General features: G+C 32.3%; 2 protein-coding genes across 11 annotated transcripts in view; both read left to right on the forward strand.

Moving 5' to 3' along the window:
• Baz2b (bromodomain adjacent to zinc finger domain 2B) overlaps positions 1-18,337 on the forward strand; it is a 351,303-nt gene extending 332,966 nt beyond the window's left edge. For 4 of the 10 annotated variants that reach the window (XM_071619137.1, XM_071619138.1, XM_071619139.1 and 1 more), the window contains 6 exons: positions 4,122-4,432; positions 4,820-4,955; positions 8,866-9,012; positions 12,513-12,778; positions 13,225-13,368; positions 16,922-18,337. In XM_071619137.1, coding sequence (XP_071475238.1) covers positions 4,122-4,432; positions 4,820-4,955; positions 8,866-9,012; positions 12,513-12,778; positions 13,225-13,368; positions 16,922-17,075 — 1,158 coding nt within the window. In that variant the 3' untranslated portion in view covers positions 17,076-18,337. Of the gene's footprint in view, positions 1-4,121; positions 4,433-4,819; positions 4,956-8,865; positions 9,013-12,512; positions 12,779-13,224; positions 13,369-16,921 lie in introns of those variants that run through there. The other 6 variants (XM_071619140.1, XM_071619142.1, XM_071619143.1 and 3 more) reach the window with 4 other exon arrangements.
• The window catches only part of Wdsub1 (WD repeat, sterile alpha motif and U-box domain containing 1), a 72,734-nt gene continuing 68,816 nt past the window's right edge, over positions 17,004-20,921 (forward strand). The window contains exon 1 of the mRNA XM_071619158.1: positions 17,004-17,066. The gene's annotated coding sequence lies outside the window, so the exon portion shown is untranslated. The remainder of the gene's footprint in view (positions 17,067-20,921) is intronic.

Here is a 20,921-nt window from a genome sequence, read left to right on the forward strand (position 1 = left end):
TCATATTTTATTCAGATTGAGAAATTTGTGGCCTAATACTATCATAATAATTAAAATTTTGTTTCATAATTAGTTTTAAGGACCTTCAAAAAATATAGTTTTCAAGAGGTAAAAAAAAATATCCCTTTCTTGCCACAAACATAGTTATCAATGTTGGGAAGCTAAATTTATCATTTCCTTAAATTATCATGCTAGCAAACTATATGTCTCCTCTTCCTGATACTATAACACAATATAAAAATGCCTCATTCATCTGGCATCTTTAACAAATGAACTCTTCCTCGAAGTTAATTTTCTGCAGAAATGAAAATTATTCCATTTAGTGCCATAATTTTTAACATGTTTGTTGGATCTCTTAGGTTATACATTTTACTGGCTTCTTAAATTGAGAATAATTAGTGTAATTTAAATTATCTCAGTGACAGGATCTTTAGTATGAAGACCAATTATTAGATAATGATTACCTAAGGAAAGGTGAAAAGGTTTTGCCATTAAACTAAATGTGGTGTACAGGACCTTACTTTCTAAGCTATCATATCTGCTTCTCTGTTTTTGTTCTCTCTTGTGGTCAGTTACTACTTGCTAGTTAAAATGTTTCCTATTTTCCTTCAGCTTTTTTTTCCATCTAATTTGCCAATTCTAATTGACCATCAGTTGGGAAAGCATATCATTAAACTTTTTAAAATTATGTTTGGTCAGAGGGTAGTCCTGAAACATTTTCCTAATGACATACTCAGATTTTGGTGCATGGACTTCTTCACATTGCTGGCTGCTTAAATGTTCTTAAGTGGGATTTGCTGTTTAAGATGTCTTAACATCCTAACAATAAGGACTTCTGAATTATTTTGTATTATTCTAAGAGTTGAATTGTAATTATAGTAGTCTTAAAAAGTCTAAGAATACAAGTGATGAAGTTAACCACAAAACATTGTTTTAACATCTGTAGAGGATTTCATATTTTTTTCTTAAAAATTAGTTACATAAAGCCAGGTTTGATGACACATGCCTGAAATCACAGCAGCTCAGGAGGCTGTAACAGGACGATTGTGAGCTCAAAGCCAGCCTCAGCAAAAGTGAGGCGCTAAGCAACTCAGTGAGACCCTATCTCTAAATAAAATACAAAATCGGGCTGGGGATGTGGCTTAGTGGTTGAGTGCCGAGTGCCCCTGAGTTTAATCCCCAGTAACCCCCCACCCGCTTTGCAAAAAAAAAAATAGTTATATGTTTAGCCTGGGGAACTAGTCATTGCAATGGCACAGGTGGTTAAGCAAGTGGCCTTGGTCTACTTAGGTGCATTCATTTCTACAAATATTTTTAATAATTTAATATTTTATATTGTAGAAATATCTGTGAGTCCTAGTCCTAGATCTGTGTTGAGTATAGAAAATGTCTAATTCCATTTCTCTAAAGACCACCCTTTAGTCTCTTTTAAGTCATTTCTTTTATAAGCTAATTAATTCCTTCAGTCATTAGTCCTATGGAATAGTTTCCAGGTTCATGATTCTCTTTTGAATGGCACCAGTATCAATATCCACTTAAAATATTGTATTCATAAATGTATGCAGAGATGTCTAAATGCATGCATGGGAATTTTATTCTCCTTCAGCTGGCATTATACTTCTATTAATGCAATCTGAATTTGTACCACCCTTTTAGCCTCCACATCATACTTTACTTAATAGGCACTGTAACAAAAACCTCTGAGCCTCTTTCAGAATACTTTTCAATGACTTCTGTCACATGTGGTATTTTTGTGATTAGTTGCTTAAACTTCAAAGCTGCCATTTGAATTTATCATGATTATATTTTTATTAATTTCATTTGAGTATACTTTTTAGCATATGAATATTTTTATTCATTAACAGTATTAAAATTTCTGCTTATGTGTCTCACAATAGATGGGTTGGGGGTGGAGGGAGGAGTGGAGGTTCACAGGATTGGGGTAGGTGGATGGGGAAGAAGGAAGGAGGAATAGGAATGGGAAAGACAGTAGAATGAATCCGACATAACTTTACTGTGTTCATATATGGATACATAACTCCACATCATGTACAACCACAGAATGGGAAGTTATACTCCATGTATGTATGCTATGTTAAAATACATTCTACTGTCATTGATAACAAAAGAACAAATAAATAAATAAATAAAATTCCTGCATACTTTCACATTACCTGAAGGTCTATAGGAACCAACTAAGTTATTCATAAACAAGAGAAATCAAATGTAGAACCTTTAGGAAGTGGCACTAAGGACCTTTTCTGAAATGACAAGGTCTGTTAATTACCAAATTTTTTGGATATAGTTTTCAACCATCTAGGCTTTTCTAATGCTAGTCTTTTTTTTTTTTTTTTTTGTCAGTTGCCTTGCAGACATCAAGATATACTATGTTTGCATGGTGTTCTCTATTTAATAATTTCATATCTCTTTCAGAATGTGGGAAGGAAGTTCATTGGACATGAACTATACCTAATGCACTCATGTGTATCATACATAATTCCATCCTTGGTGAGCACTGTACCACTGAGACACACCTGGGCTCCATCCTTTTCTGAATATAAATATCCTATTGAGAAAAAGGGAGAGGCTTAATCCTAATATATAGGATAAAATAATTATCTCTAAAGAGATTTAATTTAAAAGTTTTTTTCTGTTTTTCATTTAATATGCATTTGTTAAATATCAATTTCATATCAGACAGAAGACAACACAAAACTGAATAAAATGTGGTTAGGGTTAACATTACCTAACTTCTGAGGGTTTCTTACCCTCAGAAAGCTTGTATTTAAGAGGAAGGTAAGATATGTATACATATTGCAGAATCTATTATTAACTTCTAATCATAGAGAAGTACAGAGTAATACCTGAATTTAAAAAATAAAGACTTCTGATGGAGATATGGAAGAGTTCAGGGAAGATTTCATGTAGAAATTGAGTTAAGGTTTTGTCAGAGACTGGAGAATATGTACTAAGAAATGGAACCAGCATGAGAGAGCACCAGCATCAGGAAATGTATCATGTTTGTGAAGCAAGGAATCATGAAATTTGACTGCAGCACAGGATGTGTGAATGGGAAAAAAAAAAAAAAAGGTAGATTGAGGTACTTCAATGCCCTGATAAGATTCGAGACTTTGGGGCTAGGGTTTCAGCTCAGTGGTAGAGCACTTGTCTAGCACATGTGAGGCACTGGGTTCAATCCTCAGCACCACATAAAAATAAATGTATTGTGTCCATCTACAACTAAAAATATTTTTTTTAAAAAAAAGATCTGAGACTTTGTTAAAAAGTGGGGAATCTTTGAGATTTTGATTCAGAAGATCAATGTAAGTAAACTAAGTTATAAGAGCATTCATTTATTCAATCAATATCTATGTTTTATTTGCCTTCACTATACTAGAGATAAATGAATAAAAACAGGCATAGTCCCTGCCTTCGGGAATTTTAAGGTAGAAAGAAATTATTCAATAGTAATGCTACTATAAAATTGACCTGAGGAGACTAAGGAGCATCATATAGTCCTATGTGAGCATGTAATGGGGTCTTACTTCCAGAAGGATGTCAGGGAAGAATTCCCCTCACGGGATTTTCATGTTAAAGCAAATTTTTGAAAGCTGCGGATGAGTACATTAAAAACCAGTTGAAAAAAAAAAAAAACAGGGTAAAGCTATAATGACAAAGGTTTATGCAAAGCCCCTGCAACTAAAGGAAAATGGTGAGTATAAGGACCTGCATAGAAGAGTAGGGGATAGTAGGAAAACAGAAAGCAAAGTTCACAGACCACTGAGACATTTCCATCTAAGTAGGCCCATGAAATTAATAAGCATATTTGTCTAAAATCTTTTGGAATACTTTGCTGATTTTTATTATATCTTTCATAATGTCAAAAGTAGATAAATTTTCTTTTTCAATTTTTCTTTTTTCTTGTCCTTTTTTCTTTTCTTTTAGTTTTTTAATTTTTTTGTTCTTGTTTTAACCTAGCATTAGGAAACCTGAGGTTAAAAACTTTTAGTAAATATCCTTGATATCTGCCGGTGTCTGCTGCTGTATTTTTAATAAAGGTAATTCACCCATCAGGCATTTTTAAGAAGAAACCATAATGACATTATTTTCTTGATATGTAGGGTTGGATGTGTCCAGAGCCTGCATCAGAAAGGGAGGACTTGGTATATTTTGAACATAAATCATTTACTAAATTGTGCAAGGAGCATGATGGAGAACTTACTGGAGAAGAAGAAAACAGTGTAAATGCACTAGAACGGAAGAGTGACAACCCCCTAGATATAGCTGTAACCAGGCTGGCTGATTTGGAGCGGAACATTGAAAGAAGGTATCTGAAGAGCCCCTTAAGTACCACCATTCAGATCAAACTGGATAATGTGGGCACAGTTACTGTCCCTGCTCCTGCACCATCCATTAGTGGTGATGGTGACGGGTAGGTTATTGAGATTAACTTGAAAAATTATTGTGCTTCTTTGCTAAATGGAGCCTATTTTCTATTGCCTGTTATCTATGTATCTTCTTGTATGTCTGTGGTCCATATGGATCATGCTATTTGCATGGTGCTTTGTAAAAACATTTTTTTTTTTGTTATGTGCATTGATAATCCTGCAAAGTGATCTTACATTTACCTGGTTGTGACTAAGCTTTAAGGCACGTAGCCACAGTCTGTGCACTACATCAAATTTAGTTGCTTAAACTTTATACTTATTGGCTGTTACATGTTTTTGTCATTGCTTGGCTTTCAGTGTGATGATTGTTTCACATTCAGTGATCATAAATGTGGATATGACCTACTTAATTTTTCTATATTTCAATGCAGAATTGAAGAGGATATTGCTCCAGGGCTCAGGGTATGGAGAAGGGCATTATCAGAAGCTCGCAGTGCTGCACAGGTAGCACTGTGCATTCAGCAATTACAGAAATCAATAGCATGGGAAAAATCAATTATGAAAGTTGTAAGTGTTTTTATTTAAGAAATACTATAACTAATTTACTTTGTCCTGTTTTTTTCCAACCTCCAGATCTTAATTTTATATTAGCTACTGTCACAGTAATTTACACTGTACTAGAGAGTTTGTCTAATTCTTAAATACCATATAAAAATCTAATAATTTCCTCCTTGAGTTTTTGAAGGAACCTACTAAATTTGTTACCTTTGATTTTTTAAAATCTTGCTTCTGCCTCCTTTTGATGTTGTTTATAATTCTAACTTAAGTTGTTTTCTACATTCTGCTGGTATCACTCAGTTGTTAATCTAAATACTTTTGAAGGTCCTTTCACTCTTGTCAACATTCCAGTTGCTAACATTACCTATAAATACTGCATTCCTAAAATGTTTTATTTTTCTATCAGTTTTCATATCTTTAATGCTAAAAAGTCCTCAGATAAATAAATCCAAAATGAATACAGCTCTAATTTCAGTTATGTGTTTGCATCCAATATAGTTATATGGAGAGTAGATATTTTAGTCTTTCCTACAGTGATTAAAACTGGTTTTTCACTTTCTATGTACAAGTTCAATTAGTTATTATTAGCCCAATTAATTATTGTCCTATAGTAAGCCTCTACTTTGTCCCAGGCTCTAAAATGCTTTGTATTCAAAAGATTTATATTCTGGAGTGAGACTTATTTTTAACCATGTATAAGTGTCCCTCTTGTCTACTTCCTATATCATATACAGAATTATCCAATATATGTAGACTTTTATGAATCACTTTAACATTTACTTTTGAATTTGCTTTAAAATTTAAACATTTGAAATTTGTTTTCATGAATGGCTTTACTTAAACAGTCATTCCCCAAAAGAAAGATCCTTAAATAATTTATCTTTCTTTCATTCATTTTTAGCTCTATGCTTAGACTTACTCAAGGCCTAATACATTTTATACAGATACATTTTTCTTCTATGTGTGGTTTTTCTTTTTCTTTTTTACTTCTTCCTAACTTCCTAACATGTAATGGAATTTGTAAAATATGCTCAAATTTAGGTCTTTCTCAACCAAATTTGAATACACTATAAGTTTTAAGATATTATTCAGTTCATCTGACAGCATTTATACTGGGTAAAAATATTTTTTCTTCTAAAAATTATTATTAAAATGAGTTTTAAAGTCACGTTGGACAAATGTATTTGCTGAAATATAGGTGATAATTATCAAAAAAGATTGAGTTTTACATCAAAATGAAACTTGTAGATTTTTTTTTCTATCCACACCAAAATAATAATCATGATATGGTGAATTTTGCTGTAAACCTAAACAAATAAAATCTGTTCTTATATTATTTACTTTCTACAATCTAAAGCATTCCTTCCATTTTCACAAATTCATTAACCTTACCTATGTTATTAACATGCTTTTATCATCATTTAACTCTACTTCTCATAATCTTCAATTTGGAAAAAAATGTCTAATAATACTTTATTTGCAAGCTGGTGCTGCAGCTCAGTGGAATAACACTTGCCTAAACAAGGTCTTGGGTTTGACTCCCCAGCACTGCAAAAAGATAGGAAGGAAGGAAAGGAAAGGAAAGGGAAGGGAAGGGAAGGGAAGGGAAGGGAAGGGGGAAGGGGAAGGGGAAGGGGAAGGGGAAGGGGAAGGAAAGGAAAACATAACATTATTTGCTTTGGAACAGCTTTTAAAAGAAGGTGAGAATTTCGTATTCAAAGATTAACAAGCCAGTTGCAGTAGTGCATACCTGTAACCCCAGCTACTTGGGAGGCCAAAGCAGGAAGATGGCAAGTTTGAGGCTAGCTTTAGCAGCTCAGTAAGACCCTCACAATAAAAAAATAAATAAAAAGGATGGGGGATGTATCTCAGTGGTAGAGCCTCCCTGGGTTCAATCCCCAGTACAAAAGAAAAAAATTAATAAGCACTATATAACCTTAAATTAAAGAGGTAACAGTGCCTATAATAGTTCTCATAATAAATTCAAGTAACATGTTGACGTGTTCAGTACTTTTAGAAATGCTCTCTTGGCCAGAGACCTAGCTTACCAAGAAAGAAGGAGCTGTCAATTTGCTGCCAGATAATTCTCTGCCATATGCTATTGTTGATGTTAAATAATAGGCAACATCCACTATTTTTAACTCTTAATAACAGGTATTCAAACCAAATATTAATACATTTTTTCCTCTAACATTGTGAGTTGTTACTGATTTTTCAAAACTTATTTTATTTGCTTATTTTTGTATGTGGTGCTAAGGATTGAACCCAGTGCCTCAATACAGCTAGGCAAGCGCTCTGCCACTAAGCCACAACCCCAGCACTCACTCTTTTCTTTAAATGTATCAAAATTAATTTTAAATCACAAACATGAGAGGTAAAACAGACTTTACAATATTTTTAGTTATCTATTGTAGAAAGCAGAATTGATGCATCATCATGAAATCTGATTTTTTAATATTATTATAGGGATTTAAATATAATCTTCTGAATTTCTCAATGATGTTTCTGTTTCTACAATAGACGTTTTAAAGATGTAACTCATTTTGCAAAATAACTAACCCCATCTTATAGTATTTAGTGATAATAGTATTAGGAAGTTCATAAAAAAGATACTTATTGGGCTGGGGATGTAGCTCAAGTGGTAGTGCACTCGCCTAGCATGGTGAGGCACTGGGTTCGATTCTCAGCACCTCTAAAAAAATAAAATAAAGATATTGTGTCTACCTAAAAATAAATATTTAAAAAAGATACTTATTTAAATATGAAACTCAACTGCTTTTGCTGCTGATTTTAATATTACATATACAGTAGATGTATTGGATAGATATTTGTTAGCATGAATAGTATGTATTTTGGTAAGGTTCTTAAGCTATCATTTTTATACATATTGACTATTTTGGACTTTCCAAGACAGATATAATAATAAATAATAATTAAACAATTAATAAGTAAACAAACCAAGTTTAAGGTTATATAAATAGTTAACTTTAAATTAGTATAAATGAAATTCAGCTTAAATGTTTTCATTTTTTAAAATATTAATTGCAGGACACTTTCAACTATGACTGGAATTTGAAGTAAACATCAAAAAAAATTTAGTGCTTACTATTTTTTTGTTTTTACTTGACTAACTTTTCTTCTTTTCCTTTATGAAACTTGCTATACAAAATATGTATGCATGGAAGAAAATCTCTTAGTAATAAAAGATTTTTTCAATAAAGAAGAAATGATTATATTGTGAGTTCTAAAAAACAAATTATGACCTCTTAAATTCTTTAATATATTCTATCTATATTTTCTTTTGAAATCATTTCATAAAATTAATTTTCTACTCGTGTGACATATGTTTGATTTCAGTCAATTTTCCAACTTTCCTGGTTTGGGCACATTTTTTAGTGAATCACAAGACATAGGTGGATAATTTAGTCAAAGCCTAGGGATATCTTTTATTATTATATATAATTATATACTAATACAAGTTTCTTAATCTTGATCTTCAAAATTAACTCTTATTTCTTTCTCAGAATATCATGAGGATGCTAAGATAAGCAAAAAATGAAACACATTTTAAAAACACCATGTATTAAAGCTATTCATTGCTTTATGTGCTCTAATGTCATGTTAATATTTCATATGTTAATGTATACATGCTTCTGAAGTGTGTGCAGGCATTCAACTTCTAGCTTTGTTCTTTGCAGTGTACCTGAAATGTGCATTGACCCCAATAGAACTGCTCACCCCGTCATGTGGTCCATATCTGTGTAACGAGAGATACATAGATGTGTATGGCTATTGTATATTTGTTAGCAAGCGGAATGTTCATTACTAATATAAATGAGAAATTATGGTGTATATAACATCCCAGTAACTATTATTCATAGCAGAGGGTTAATTCTAAATAATTTTTCATATATTATAGTACTGCCAAATATGTCGAAAAGGAGATAATGAAGAACTACTTCTCCTTTGTGATGGCTGTGACAAAGGCTGTCATACCTACTGCCATAGACCCAAGATTACAACTATACCAGATGGGGACTGGTTCTGTCCAGCTTGCATTGCTAAGGTAAGACTAATGTAGAACTAAACTTTTTAATAACAAGATCGAAATGCAGACTTTTATGGCAGTTTCTTTTGTGAGGTATAATTCACATGCCATAAATTCACCATCTTAACAATTTAGTGGTTTTTATTGTACTCACAAAGTTGTACAAATGCCACCACTAATTCAGAACATTTTCATAACCCCAGAAAGAACCCTTTGTACCCGTTAACAGGAACTTCCCGTACCTCTCTACCCCTAGTATTTGGTAATCCCTAACCTATTTCTTATGGATTTATCTATTCTGGTCATTACATATAAATTTAATCATACAATATACGGCCTTTAGTGTTTGGCTTCTTTCACTTACCACAATGTTTTTTTTAAAGTTCATCGATTATTTACTTCCTTTTTAGACATAAGTATTATTCCATTGTATGGTTTTACTACATTTTGTTTATCCATTCTTCAGCTGATGGTGGTCTCCACCTTATGGCTGCTACAAATAGTCTGCTTTGAACATTCACATGCAAGATTTTGCTTGAATATGTGTTTTTGGTTCTTTTGGGTATAAACCTAAAAGTAGAATTGCTAGATCTTATGGTAATAAGCATCTGTGTTTAACATAATTTTCTAGTCACATTTGAAATAGAAACCTGTGAACTCTCACACCAATTAAGAGAGAAGCAATACAATAAAAGAGAAAGAAATGGGTTTGGTAATTAAAAGGTAAAGGAGTAAGAAATTTTATGGATCAACATATATTCAAGGTCAGACTTTTTGTTAGGTATTCTCTATCCCCCAATCACTGTTCTCCAAGTTTAAGTTATTGACTACTGCCTCTCCAACTGAAGCCCAAATTTCCATTTGTCTATTGTACCCTTTCTTTCCAGTTCACTCCCTCTAGTCCTCCAGTAATCCTTTGATCTCACTTGAACCTTCAATATATTTATCTTAAGACCTCTTCACTCTCTTCTCCCTTCATGTCCTCTCTTTCCACCTAATCTGACTTATGTCAATATTCCATTATCATAATCTACATATTTTATTATAAATCATTGAATTTACTATTTACTTCTCTCTCACTTTATGAAATAAACTATTATTCTAGTTAATCCAACTCTGTCTTTTCTAGCACCTATTAGTTATAAGAAAAATGCGATACACACGTTTTTGCCTGAAATACAAAATGCAGCCCTTTAAATACAAGGTGCTAATCAGGCCTTTAATAATGACTGATGATTTATTTCCAGTTTTGTTCCCTCCATCCATTCTGAGATAATGACCTTATTTCTCATTCCACTGAGAAAATGGAAGCCTTTGGAAGAAAAGCACATGTATCATCCTTCAGCATCAGGGCTCATATCCTTATCTTCTCTCCTGTTGCCCTCAGCTTCTGGTGCTCCTAACTGAGCCAGTTTCCTTACTCATGCCTCAGGGGCCATCCCTCTTACCTCCTTAGGAACATTACTTCAGCAGTTCTCCCTTTACATCTTTAGTTTCTCCTCTCCACCTGCTTCATCTCACCTATCTATTGACATCCTACTTTTTCTCTCATCTTAAGAAAAACCTTCTGCTTTCACTTCTCCCTTGATCCACTTTCCTTGTCTCTCTCATTCCCTTTACACAGAAAATTTCTTGGAAAGTTTTTTGTTCTGATTCTCTACACTTGATCTTAGCCAAAAGGCCAAGGAACAATGCCCCAATTTCTAACCCCAGTTCACTCTTGAACTTATTCTAGTCAATTCCACAGCTTCTCAAAAATAGCTCTTATCATGGCCACAAATTTGATCAGTGCTTAGCTTTTTTGACCTGTCAGTTACATATGAATACAGTTGAACAGTCCTTCATTCTTTTGAAACACTGTTTTTCACTTAACTTCTCAGATTCCATACTTGCCAGGTTTTATTCCTCCTTTTGTTCCTTCTCAATCTTTGCTGATTTTTTTTCCCACCTGCTTGATCTGATCTCAACTTGGGGCTATCATCTGTAAAATGAGATTGTATCTACTTTGTAGGAATTTGTGAGGATAAAATAAGATCATGTGTGGGAAAGTTTTTTTTTAATAAATGTAGAGTTCTATAAAGTGTTTATAGTAAAATTTTATTATATTTTAGACCATGTTTTATAAGTGCCTAAGTGGCATGTTATTCAATAGTAGTTGTTTTTTGACTTCTTATTACTTGATCATTTTGTCATATATAATTAAATGTAGTTCAACAGTAATCTTCACTTTCTGTACATAAATGACTTTTAGCTTCATAACTGTCAAGTTATAGAAAATCTACTCAATATTTTATGTATTAAAGATAAGTGTTTTTAAGTCTTGTTGGTATCAGTAGGCTGTTGGAGGGTTTTTTTTCTAATAAAATTTCTTAAATTACAGTTCTGGCTATCATTCAGAGTGGTGTTACATTATTAGTAGGCACATTATCTCATCCAAGTCTTTTGGTATGAATGCAGCTTTCTAGACTTTTGCTTTTGTTCTTGTTTTTGTTTTTTAAATGCAGTAAACTATACATTATATTTCTTACGACAAAAAAAAAACAGGATTCTGATCATCTGTTTTTGATGTGTGAGGAAAAGTTACATTTTAAAAATATCTTTCCATTTAATTCATAATTAAGTGCAAATATCCATACTGTACATCTTGCCCTCAAATGGTTATTTCTGCCTATAACAGGGTTAGCTATTTTTATACTCTGTGTATATATTTATTTATGTATAAATGTGATCACAGGATCATGGAATCAAAGGATGTGTGTGTACACACACACAGACTCACATACTAGAATTTTCAAACTATAGTGCCTACAAAAACCAAGTAAATAGCAGAAGAGTTTTTGGACCCTTAGTGTGGGCACTGTGACAAAGTCATGTTCCCATTTAAATGTAATAGTATTCACTCAACTCCCACCATTTTTTATCATGTAGAAACATGAGCCCAGTCTTATAGGATCTTCTCATAATTCAGGAGATGTCAAGATTTTTATGTATGTCCTCCCAAATTTAATGTTGGAAACAAATTCAGAATTCTTACAAGCATTCTATAAGCCAAATAGCATATGCTGTGGGCTGTTTCAGTTTGAGCCATCATTTCACAACTTCTACTATATAAATATACAAATATAACAGATATGCACCTTTGAACACTTAATCTGATAGGTTTTTCCTAAGACCTATTGAAGTTCCTCTTTGAATTTTGGCTCTAGCAAGAAAGGGAAGGAGGGACCTGTGTCTAAGAACAGTTGTATTGTTAAGAGAGTCCTTTTTATCATCTGTAAATCCCTTTCAGTTAGTGACCTAGTCTAAAGGATACTTGTGATAAGTTCTATTCTAATTTTAAGAATTCTTCAGATAAATAGGCTTTTCATGCTTTATTAATAAGGTTTTATATTATGGGAGAAATTCACAGATCTCTCTTGAAAATAATAGAAATAACCTTTAGATCAGGATTAATATTTCTTAATATAGAAGGTCTATAAACAATTTTTTACACTTCATTTACTTTTTAAAAATTCTAGGCAAGTGGTCAAACTATAAAAATCAAAAAACTTAACGTCAAAGGAAAAAAGTCTAATGAATCGAAGAAAGGCAAGAAAGTAACTTTAACAGGGGATACTGAAGATGAAGACTCTGCATCTACAAGTAGTTCACTAAAAAGAGGAAACAAAGACCTCAAAAAAAGAAAAATGGAGGAAAATACTTCTATTAACTTATCAAAACAAGAAAGTTTTTCTTCTGTTAAGAAACCCAAAAGAGATGATTCTAAGGACCTAGCTCTTTGCAGGTATTATTTCAATTTTCATGTATTATGTAACATCCCATTTTATTTGTTTTAGAAACATTTTTACCACATTAAAATTACTTTCTAAAATTTTATAAATATAAAAATGTATAGTATAAGTGTAAAGCTATATTATCTTTTTTAATATATTTGCATTGACTTATTACTTTTAAAAGAGAGCAGAAAGAGACTACTGGGTGTGATGCCACACCCCTATAATCCCAGTGGCTCCAGAAGCTGAGGCAAGAGGATTTCGCATTCAAAGCCAGCCTCATCAACTTATCGAGGCCCTAAGCAACTCAGCAAGACCCTGTCTCTAAATAAAATACAAAAAAGGGCTAGGATGTGGCTCAGTGGTTAAGTGGGTTAAATCCCTAGTACCAAAAATAATGATAATAAAAACATAATTCTAAAGTATAGATACTGATTGCAAATATCATTTTCTTTAGTATGATCCTGACTGAAATGGAAACTCATGAGGATGCTTGGCCTTTCCTACTTCCTGTAAACTTGAAACTTGTACCTGGTTATAAGAAAGTTATTAAGAAACCTATGGACTTTTCCACAATTAGAGAGAAACTGAGTAACGGACAGTAAGTAAATCATTTCAGTTCAATAAATATTTATCAAATCCCCAATATGTGCTGTACATTTTCCTAGAGAGTCAAAGACATTTTACTTAATAGCAAACATACAAGTCCCACTTCTAGAGGGACTTATGTTTGGCTAGGGTAGTTAGATATGAAAAACAAGTCAATTAAAATTATTTAAGGAATAAAAACAGTGTGATAAACCCATTTTTTGACAACAAACCAGACTAGGGGGGAAGGAAAAATATCAGAGGAACCTTTCAAAGTAACATATAAACAGAGTTTATATTGTACATTAATAGAATATTATCACCATCTCATGTGGATTTAACAAAATTAATATTTCATATTATTGCCATATAGAAAGAGATCATTGGCAATTTTAAAAATTAAAAGTGTTATAAGTTGTTGGAGAATATTGAAAATCCATCTATGGATATATAAGAAAATCTTCTCCTTTATTTTATGTTCTGCTTTCATTCTATCCCAAAAATAAAGTGACTTCCTAGCCTTAGTTAATGATCTTTGTCAGACCATCTCAAAATTGTGCCAGAGAGTTACCACTTAATTAGTGTAATTTAGATGGTTCAGGACAGTGTCCCACTTTGGAGCCACAAAAATGAGAATGTTCACTTGCAGAACAAAGACATTCCATGTGAGAATGGCCAGGATCCCCAGAGCTGTATTCTTTGGCCTATTTTCCCCTTGCTTTCTTTATTCCTACATACCAGATTAGCTTAATGTAGACTATGCCCATTACTTCAGGTGAAGTCAGAAAAATATACGTAGAAATAAGGAAATATACATTGAAAAAATAACTATATATATATATATATATATATATATATATATATATATATATATTATTTTGTTTTTACTATACTATATGTGGTATAGTTTTTCCATAACATTCTTTTGGTGAATATCACTGTGCTTGTGGATTTATATTCCACTTAGAAGAATTGAGTAGAATTTAAAACGTTCAATATCCCTCTCACATCAAGTGATTTGCTGGATTGAACAAATGACTGTAGTAGTTTATTTTGAGGACAAAATAACTGCCTTTCAAAGAATTATATTTGCTTTGTTTTACTTTTTTAAAAAATTACAGAAGGGATATTCCCAAACACAGGAAACATTGAAAAACATTAAATTGTTGGTTTTAAGATGAACCAAACAGCAGAAATTGTTGTCTAGAGATGGCTTTTTCTGTCTGCCAAAAAGTCAGATAAGTCTTCACTTCAGTAGCACAATGGAATTTATAATTAATACAGCCAGATCGGAGATCTACATGTGAAAACTTAATAAGTGATTAACTCTTGATTCATGATCTTCCAATTCCTGGATGGAAGATCAGCCTAAAACTCAAAATATCCAAAACAAACAGGCTTAGAAATTGACACAAAATAACCAAAAAGGCTACAAAATCAAACTGGCTTTTGAGAATGAGTCTCCTGGTAAATGTCAGAAGTATAATCCTATTTGTGATGACAGCTGTGTGAGAGGTGAAATTCTGTGGATTCAGGCTCTCCTAACTTCATGTTGTTCGATTAAACCCAAAGTAATGAGTTGGAATCAAAACTCACAAACTATTTCAAACTTTTAGACAGTTCATAGAACACAGGGAAGGAAATATCTGCTCTAATGAATTTTTCTGGGTTCTGTTAGCTTTCCCATCCTTTTCTAAAGGAAAAGTACAAATAGAGTATTGCACTCTTTTTTAACTAGAATCTCACCTATAATTCTCTACTAGATTCTGGTCTCCTTTACATTAATTATTAACCTTTTCTTACATAAGAAAGAGTGTAAAGGAGAGTAATATTCCTCAAAGTAACTTTAAAATATTTTATAAAAGTCATTTCCACACATTGTATAAAAAAATTCCACACATTGTATTACATAAAATATCCAAAATAGGTAAATCTATAGAGACAGCAAGACTGGTGCTTGCCAAGGACTAGGGGAAGGAGCAACAGAGCATAACTGCTTATTGGTATACTTTTTCCTTCTGGAATGATGATATTGTTTTGGAAATAGAAGTGATGGTAGCATAGTGTCATAACTATTAAATACCACTGAGTTATCCACTTCAAAATGACTTATTTGGTGTTGTATAAATTTCTTTACCTCAAGTTTTAAAAAAGTAAATAATCCCCAGAAAAAGAAGAAAATGAATGAAGTTACATAAGGGCTGACTTCAGTCTTCTTTAGCATATCAGAGATAAATAAATTTTATTTCTTTCAGTATGGAACATATTAGAAAGAGGGAGTGAAATGTTGTACAAGGTATTTTATGAAAGAAATAGAAAGCCACTTTTACATGGCCTCAGAGCTTTAGTGGTTCATAGGGTATTTATAATGGTTAAATTATTTTAGTATCCAGCTTGTTGTAGATTATAATTAATATAATATTTAAATTTCCAAAAGCCTTCTTCCAAAATGTATTGAATTGGCCAGAGATGGCTTCAAGTGACTACTTATTTCTCACTAATAAGTTTAGTCAGATATATTTATTTTTCTGTTCTCATCTCAGTATTCTTGAGAAAGAGAATTGAGCTTATCCACTTGAAAAGCCCTAAAGCCATAGTATCTCTTTATCTTATTAGAGAGCAGTCGCTCATAATATTACCTCTGTTAAAGAGAGAGCACATGGATTTGGGGTTTTTTTTCTTTGGGTGGTTTTTTTTGTTTTTGTTTTTGTTTTTGCTTGTTTTGGTTCATCATACAGTATTCTCCCCTTCCATGTTTGGGCAAACCATGGATAATACTATGCTTTTTCTTATACATACATCTCATGATAAAATTTAACTTATATAAATTAGACACTAAGAAATCAACAGCAATAATAATAGAACAATTTTAACAATATTCTATAATAGAAGTTATGTTAACATACACTTGCTCTTTCTCTCCCTCTGGAATTTACCATTTAATGTTTAACACTTTTGACCATGGCTAACTGAAACCACAGAAAGTGAAACTGGGTGGTAGTTTCACTTCCATCACTGGATGGTAGTAGGAGTGGGGTGCTTGAGCAAAAGATCATATTTGAAAAGAGAAGAGAAATGGGGAAGATTTAGCCCAAAGTAGCACATCCTAGAATTGTACAGCATAAGAAGCATTTACATAATTTTTCACTGCAACTGAACCCATTTGAATGTGGATAACAGAATACACAAGTGAATACTGTTGGTCAAAGGAATCAATAAACTAGTCAGGTAGGAGGAGTTCTGTAACAGAATTGTGGCACAAGTCAAACAGGAAATGGGATGTAGGGGAATTACCAGTTAATTGAAAAATATCTTGATCTTAAGGGAAATCTGGGTGAGTTTTTTTTCCATTTAATCTGTATATAAACAAGTATAGTTTAGAACACATGACATTTTTAAATGTTACATTCATAAGAGTGTTTACATATCTTTGTATCAGTTTAAATAGTTATACTAAACTGCCTTTTTCCTTTCAGTTTTCTTGTTTTACATCTTTTTTTAACCATTTCATTTGCTTACAGAACAAAACCAATGAAACCAGTCTCTAATTATGTGTTTTCTTACAGGTATCCAAACCTTGAAACCTTTGCTGTAGATGTCAGGCTTGTTTTTGACAACTGTGAAACATTTAATGAAGATGATTCTGATATAGGCAGAGCTGGCCACAATATGAGGAAATATTTTGAAAAAAAATGGACAGATACTTTCAAAGTGAGCTGAAGTTATAATACTCTCTTTATTTTTTTTCCTTTTAAACAAAGACAAATGAGACCAGCAATGTGAACTGTATTTACATAAATGTGCAAGGCACATACAAAATGACTTTTTTTTCCTTAAAATAAGTATCAGAAAATATCAGAAGATATACCATTTTTAAAGGCTTCACTCCTATGACAACCAAAACCCTTGGTTATTGGTTTGTGTGATTTATCAGCTAATTTAGGTAGAACAGGGAAGCACACCCAAAGAATTTTCAAAGGAAAGGGTGTTATAGTGCAATAGCAGTTAAAATATATCAAATCGCACTGAATATTCAACACCAGAGCTCTAATGTGGGAAATGGTTCTCCTTTCCCTCTCAATAAATATCTATTTTTCATTTTTTTACTTTGTAGTTTATTTTTTAGTGAATGTATTTAATTTTATGAATTATTTATGATTAAACCACATCCAGAATCTTCGTTTTCTGTGAAAAGGAAGAACTAGAAAATTGCTTTAAATCTTGAAAATACAACAAGGAATGTTTTAAAATATAAAACAAAGCCAAGTTAAACTGTTTACACTGATGTGCTATAAAAGCACCAAAAATAAACTTTACTGTAGAGTTACAAGTACATTTATATATATATATATATATATATATATATATATATATATATATATATATATGTTGCTGCATCACTTGTGTAGTTAAATTGTATTTCAAGACAGTGAAAAAGATTGACATGTATATACTGTTCATTATTGTTTATATTAAGTCTTGTTTTAAATATGTATTATGTGTATATATTGTTTGCAGACATTATTGTTTATGCCTTAGAAGGACTGTAGCATCTTATTTTAGTCTGAAGGTGATGATAGCTATACAGCTTGTACAGTAATTATCCTCTACCAACACTGTGGCGTCTCCCTAATCTTGGTAGTGCCTGCCTTTGAAACAGGGTGTAGGGGATATTAGTTTTCCATTTTTCTATTTTGTTATATAATTTTAAGCCACCAGGGCCTAAATTAAAGTATAATCATTTGTATCCATGTGGAATAAAATCGTGACAATTTCCTACACACACAGTATTTTTTCATAGAGACATTTCCCTCCCATTTGCCTTGCCTCAGAAATAAATTTAAAAGACATTTGTAACCACTGTGTTTTATCTACTGTGTGTTGTGGTGGCCTGTTGGAGGCAAATAGATCAGAAATTTTTTTTTGTACTTATGTAAGAGTACTTGAAGTTTTATTTAAAATAAAATGTTGTGGAAAAGGTAGCATTCTTTTTTTTTTAGGAGTGTTATTTTTCACTATGTGTGGCACGGATACAATAAAAAAATCTTTTACAAACTAGTTTTTTTTTTTTTTTTTTTTTTAGTTTTTCTTAATGAACTTGAAAATACATTGGTTTCAAAAAGCCAGTTAATTTAAAGTTTGATTTTACAGAGTCCTACAGGAGGACCAGTGTGTGGAATGTGGTTCAGAGAGCACTGGGCTGGGTGAAAGTAGATGGGTATACATAGACCCTTTGAGTTTCATGAAGCTGTAAACCTTTCTGGACCTTGTTTTATTTCTTGTTTCACATTTTCAATGTGAAATATTAGAATACTTTTTTAAGATCTTGTTCTAAAATGAGAAATATCTCTATTAACACTGTCTTATTCAGTCATAAGAAAAATTGATTATATAAGCTAGTATAATAACCCGTGAGACAGAAATTTAGTCATTCAAGAAATAGAACTGATGCTTTGCTGGGCCTTCTGCTGAACATCAGGGAATCACTGGTAACTAAGACAGGACCTGTCCTCAGGAAGTTTACAGCCTTATGAAGCAGACCTTAGATAATGTCCGCTTCTTTTTTATTTCATTGCAGTGCTGGGTATCACCTGTGCTCACTAGGCAGGTGCTCTTCACTGAGCTACATCCCCAGCTCAGAAGTAGTCTTCACTGCTATTAATAGTGAAGAAAATATAAAAGTTTTGAAGAAAATGTCCCCTACTTGAAAATGCTGCAAAGCAGAGAGTAATTCCCAGAATCCTGAGATTGTTTGTGAAGACTAATATGAAAATCAGCTGTTATTATATAAATATGTCTGTTTCAGTTAAGCAAATATTGCAGTGATGCCTTGAGGGGCTAGTGCTTAAACAAAAATAACCATGTGGAACAGAGAACAAGGTGGCTCTGTGAATAAAATATCTGGTTTTAGTTCTTATAGTTCTTAAAGTATAGGTTTTAGTTCTGACAGGGATTACATGGGGATTCTTCTTCATAAGGTTTTTTTTGTTGTTGTTTGGGGTTTTTTTAATTTGTTTTTTGTTTTTGTTTTTTTGCCTTATGGGTCATACATGCTTATATTAATTTGTATTAGGTAATACATAAGGAACTTGATAATAACATGTCTGGTGATTAAAAGTCTTATAAATGAGAAAAATGCTTAAATACATATACAAATAAATTTCTAAGAATAGTAATTTTCTTTTAAAAATAAATAAGATATCTCTGAGAAAAAGGAAAGCTTGGTTAAACACTGGCTACTTTGGATTGATACCTTCATTGTTGTAACTAAGGAGAGGTACCTATTGAAGTAGTAGTAGGCATTGACCCAAAAGCACTGCAGCTAGGTGACAGTTTTTACCATATGCCCATGGGTCACTTGTTATGTCAATGACTCAGTGTACTCATGGTGCCAAAGGTTGGGCTTATTCTCTTTGATTCTTTTTTTCACAAAACTTACATTAATTGCAAACAAACAGATGTGGCGGGGGGAGAAAGAAAATTGTTAGAAAAGTACAACATATAAGGTTAAGGATTTTAGAATGTCTTACATTCTGCCCTAATGGCAGCATACTAGCAACAATAAATGGTTCCTATTGTTTCCTGGAGTATTTAGGACTTATTCCCCATAAAACCAATATTATTGTACTGTAGTTAAAAAAAAATCCTAACAATTGTGCATACATAATTGCAAAAATGCACAACATATTTTCGTTAAGTTAATTAGGATTTAACTAGAACCTTTTTGGTTTTAATCTAAATGCCCTGTAATTTGTTTAAAAAAAAAAAAAACTGGCATACCTTCAAATTTAGATTTAGATTATCTCTCAAAGGAGTGACTAGAATCCACTATTATTAAACCCAAGAAGAAAGAAGAAGCAATATATATAGGCAGAATATTAGTTGTTAACAGCAGTGAACATAACAGGTAAAAATTAATAAGTCCAATCTAGGGATTCTGGGAATTACAGAATTACTCTCTGCTTTGAAAAAAAAAAACAACTAAACCTCAAATTAATTACTACAAATGTGAAGATGATATTTTTATTTTTTCTTTTTTTTAATATTTATTTTTTAGTTGTAGTTGTTTTATTATTTTTATGTGATGCTGAGGATTGAACCCAGGGCCTTGCACGTGGAAGGTGAGTGCTCTATTGCTGAGCCACAACCCCATCCCAAGGTGATATTTTTCTTTTTTCAATTCCAAAATAAAATTTGTTACAAACACTAATTTTTCTCAAATTTAGGAAGGATCTAATCTGTTTGGGGTTCTTGATACATCCCTCTTTGCTCCTCTTTTTCATCCCCTGTACTCCATGTCTTTTCAGGACATTCAAAATCCTGCTACTTCAGCCTTCTCTCATTAAAGACATTCTCAGCAAGGAAATCTGATATTTCATTTGCTTGTTATTATAAATTTAACTTGTAGATGACTTCTCCCAAGATTATTTGCATTTTAAATATCTTTTAAAAATTGAAGAGATTTTTGAAGAGATTTGTATTCTGTTAAAAGAATTTCATTCTAAGGAGATGAGGGGAGAAAACTGTTTACCAGAGGGAGTAGGGGCTGGCTCTGGTGATCCCGAA

The sequence above is a fragment of the Marmota flaviventris genome, chromosome 11 (assembly GCF_047511675.1).
Source record: "Marmota flaviventris isolate mMarFla1 chromosome 11, mMarFla1.hap1, whole genome shotgun sequence".
Taxonomy (NCBI): domain Eukaryota; kingdom Metazoa; phylum Chordata; class Mammalia; order Rodentia; family Sciuridae; genus Marmota; species Marmota flaviventris.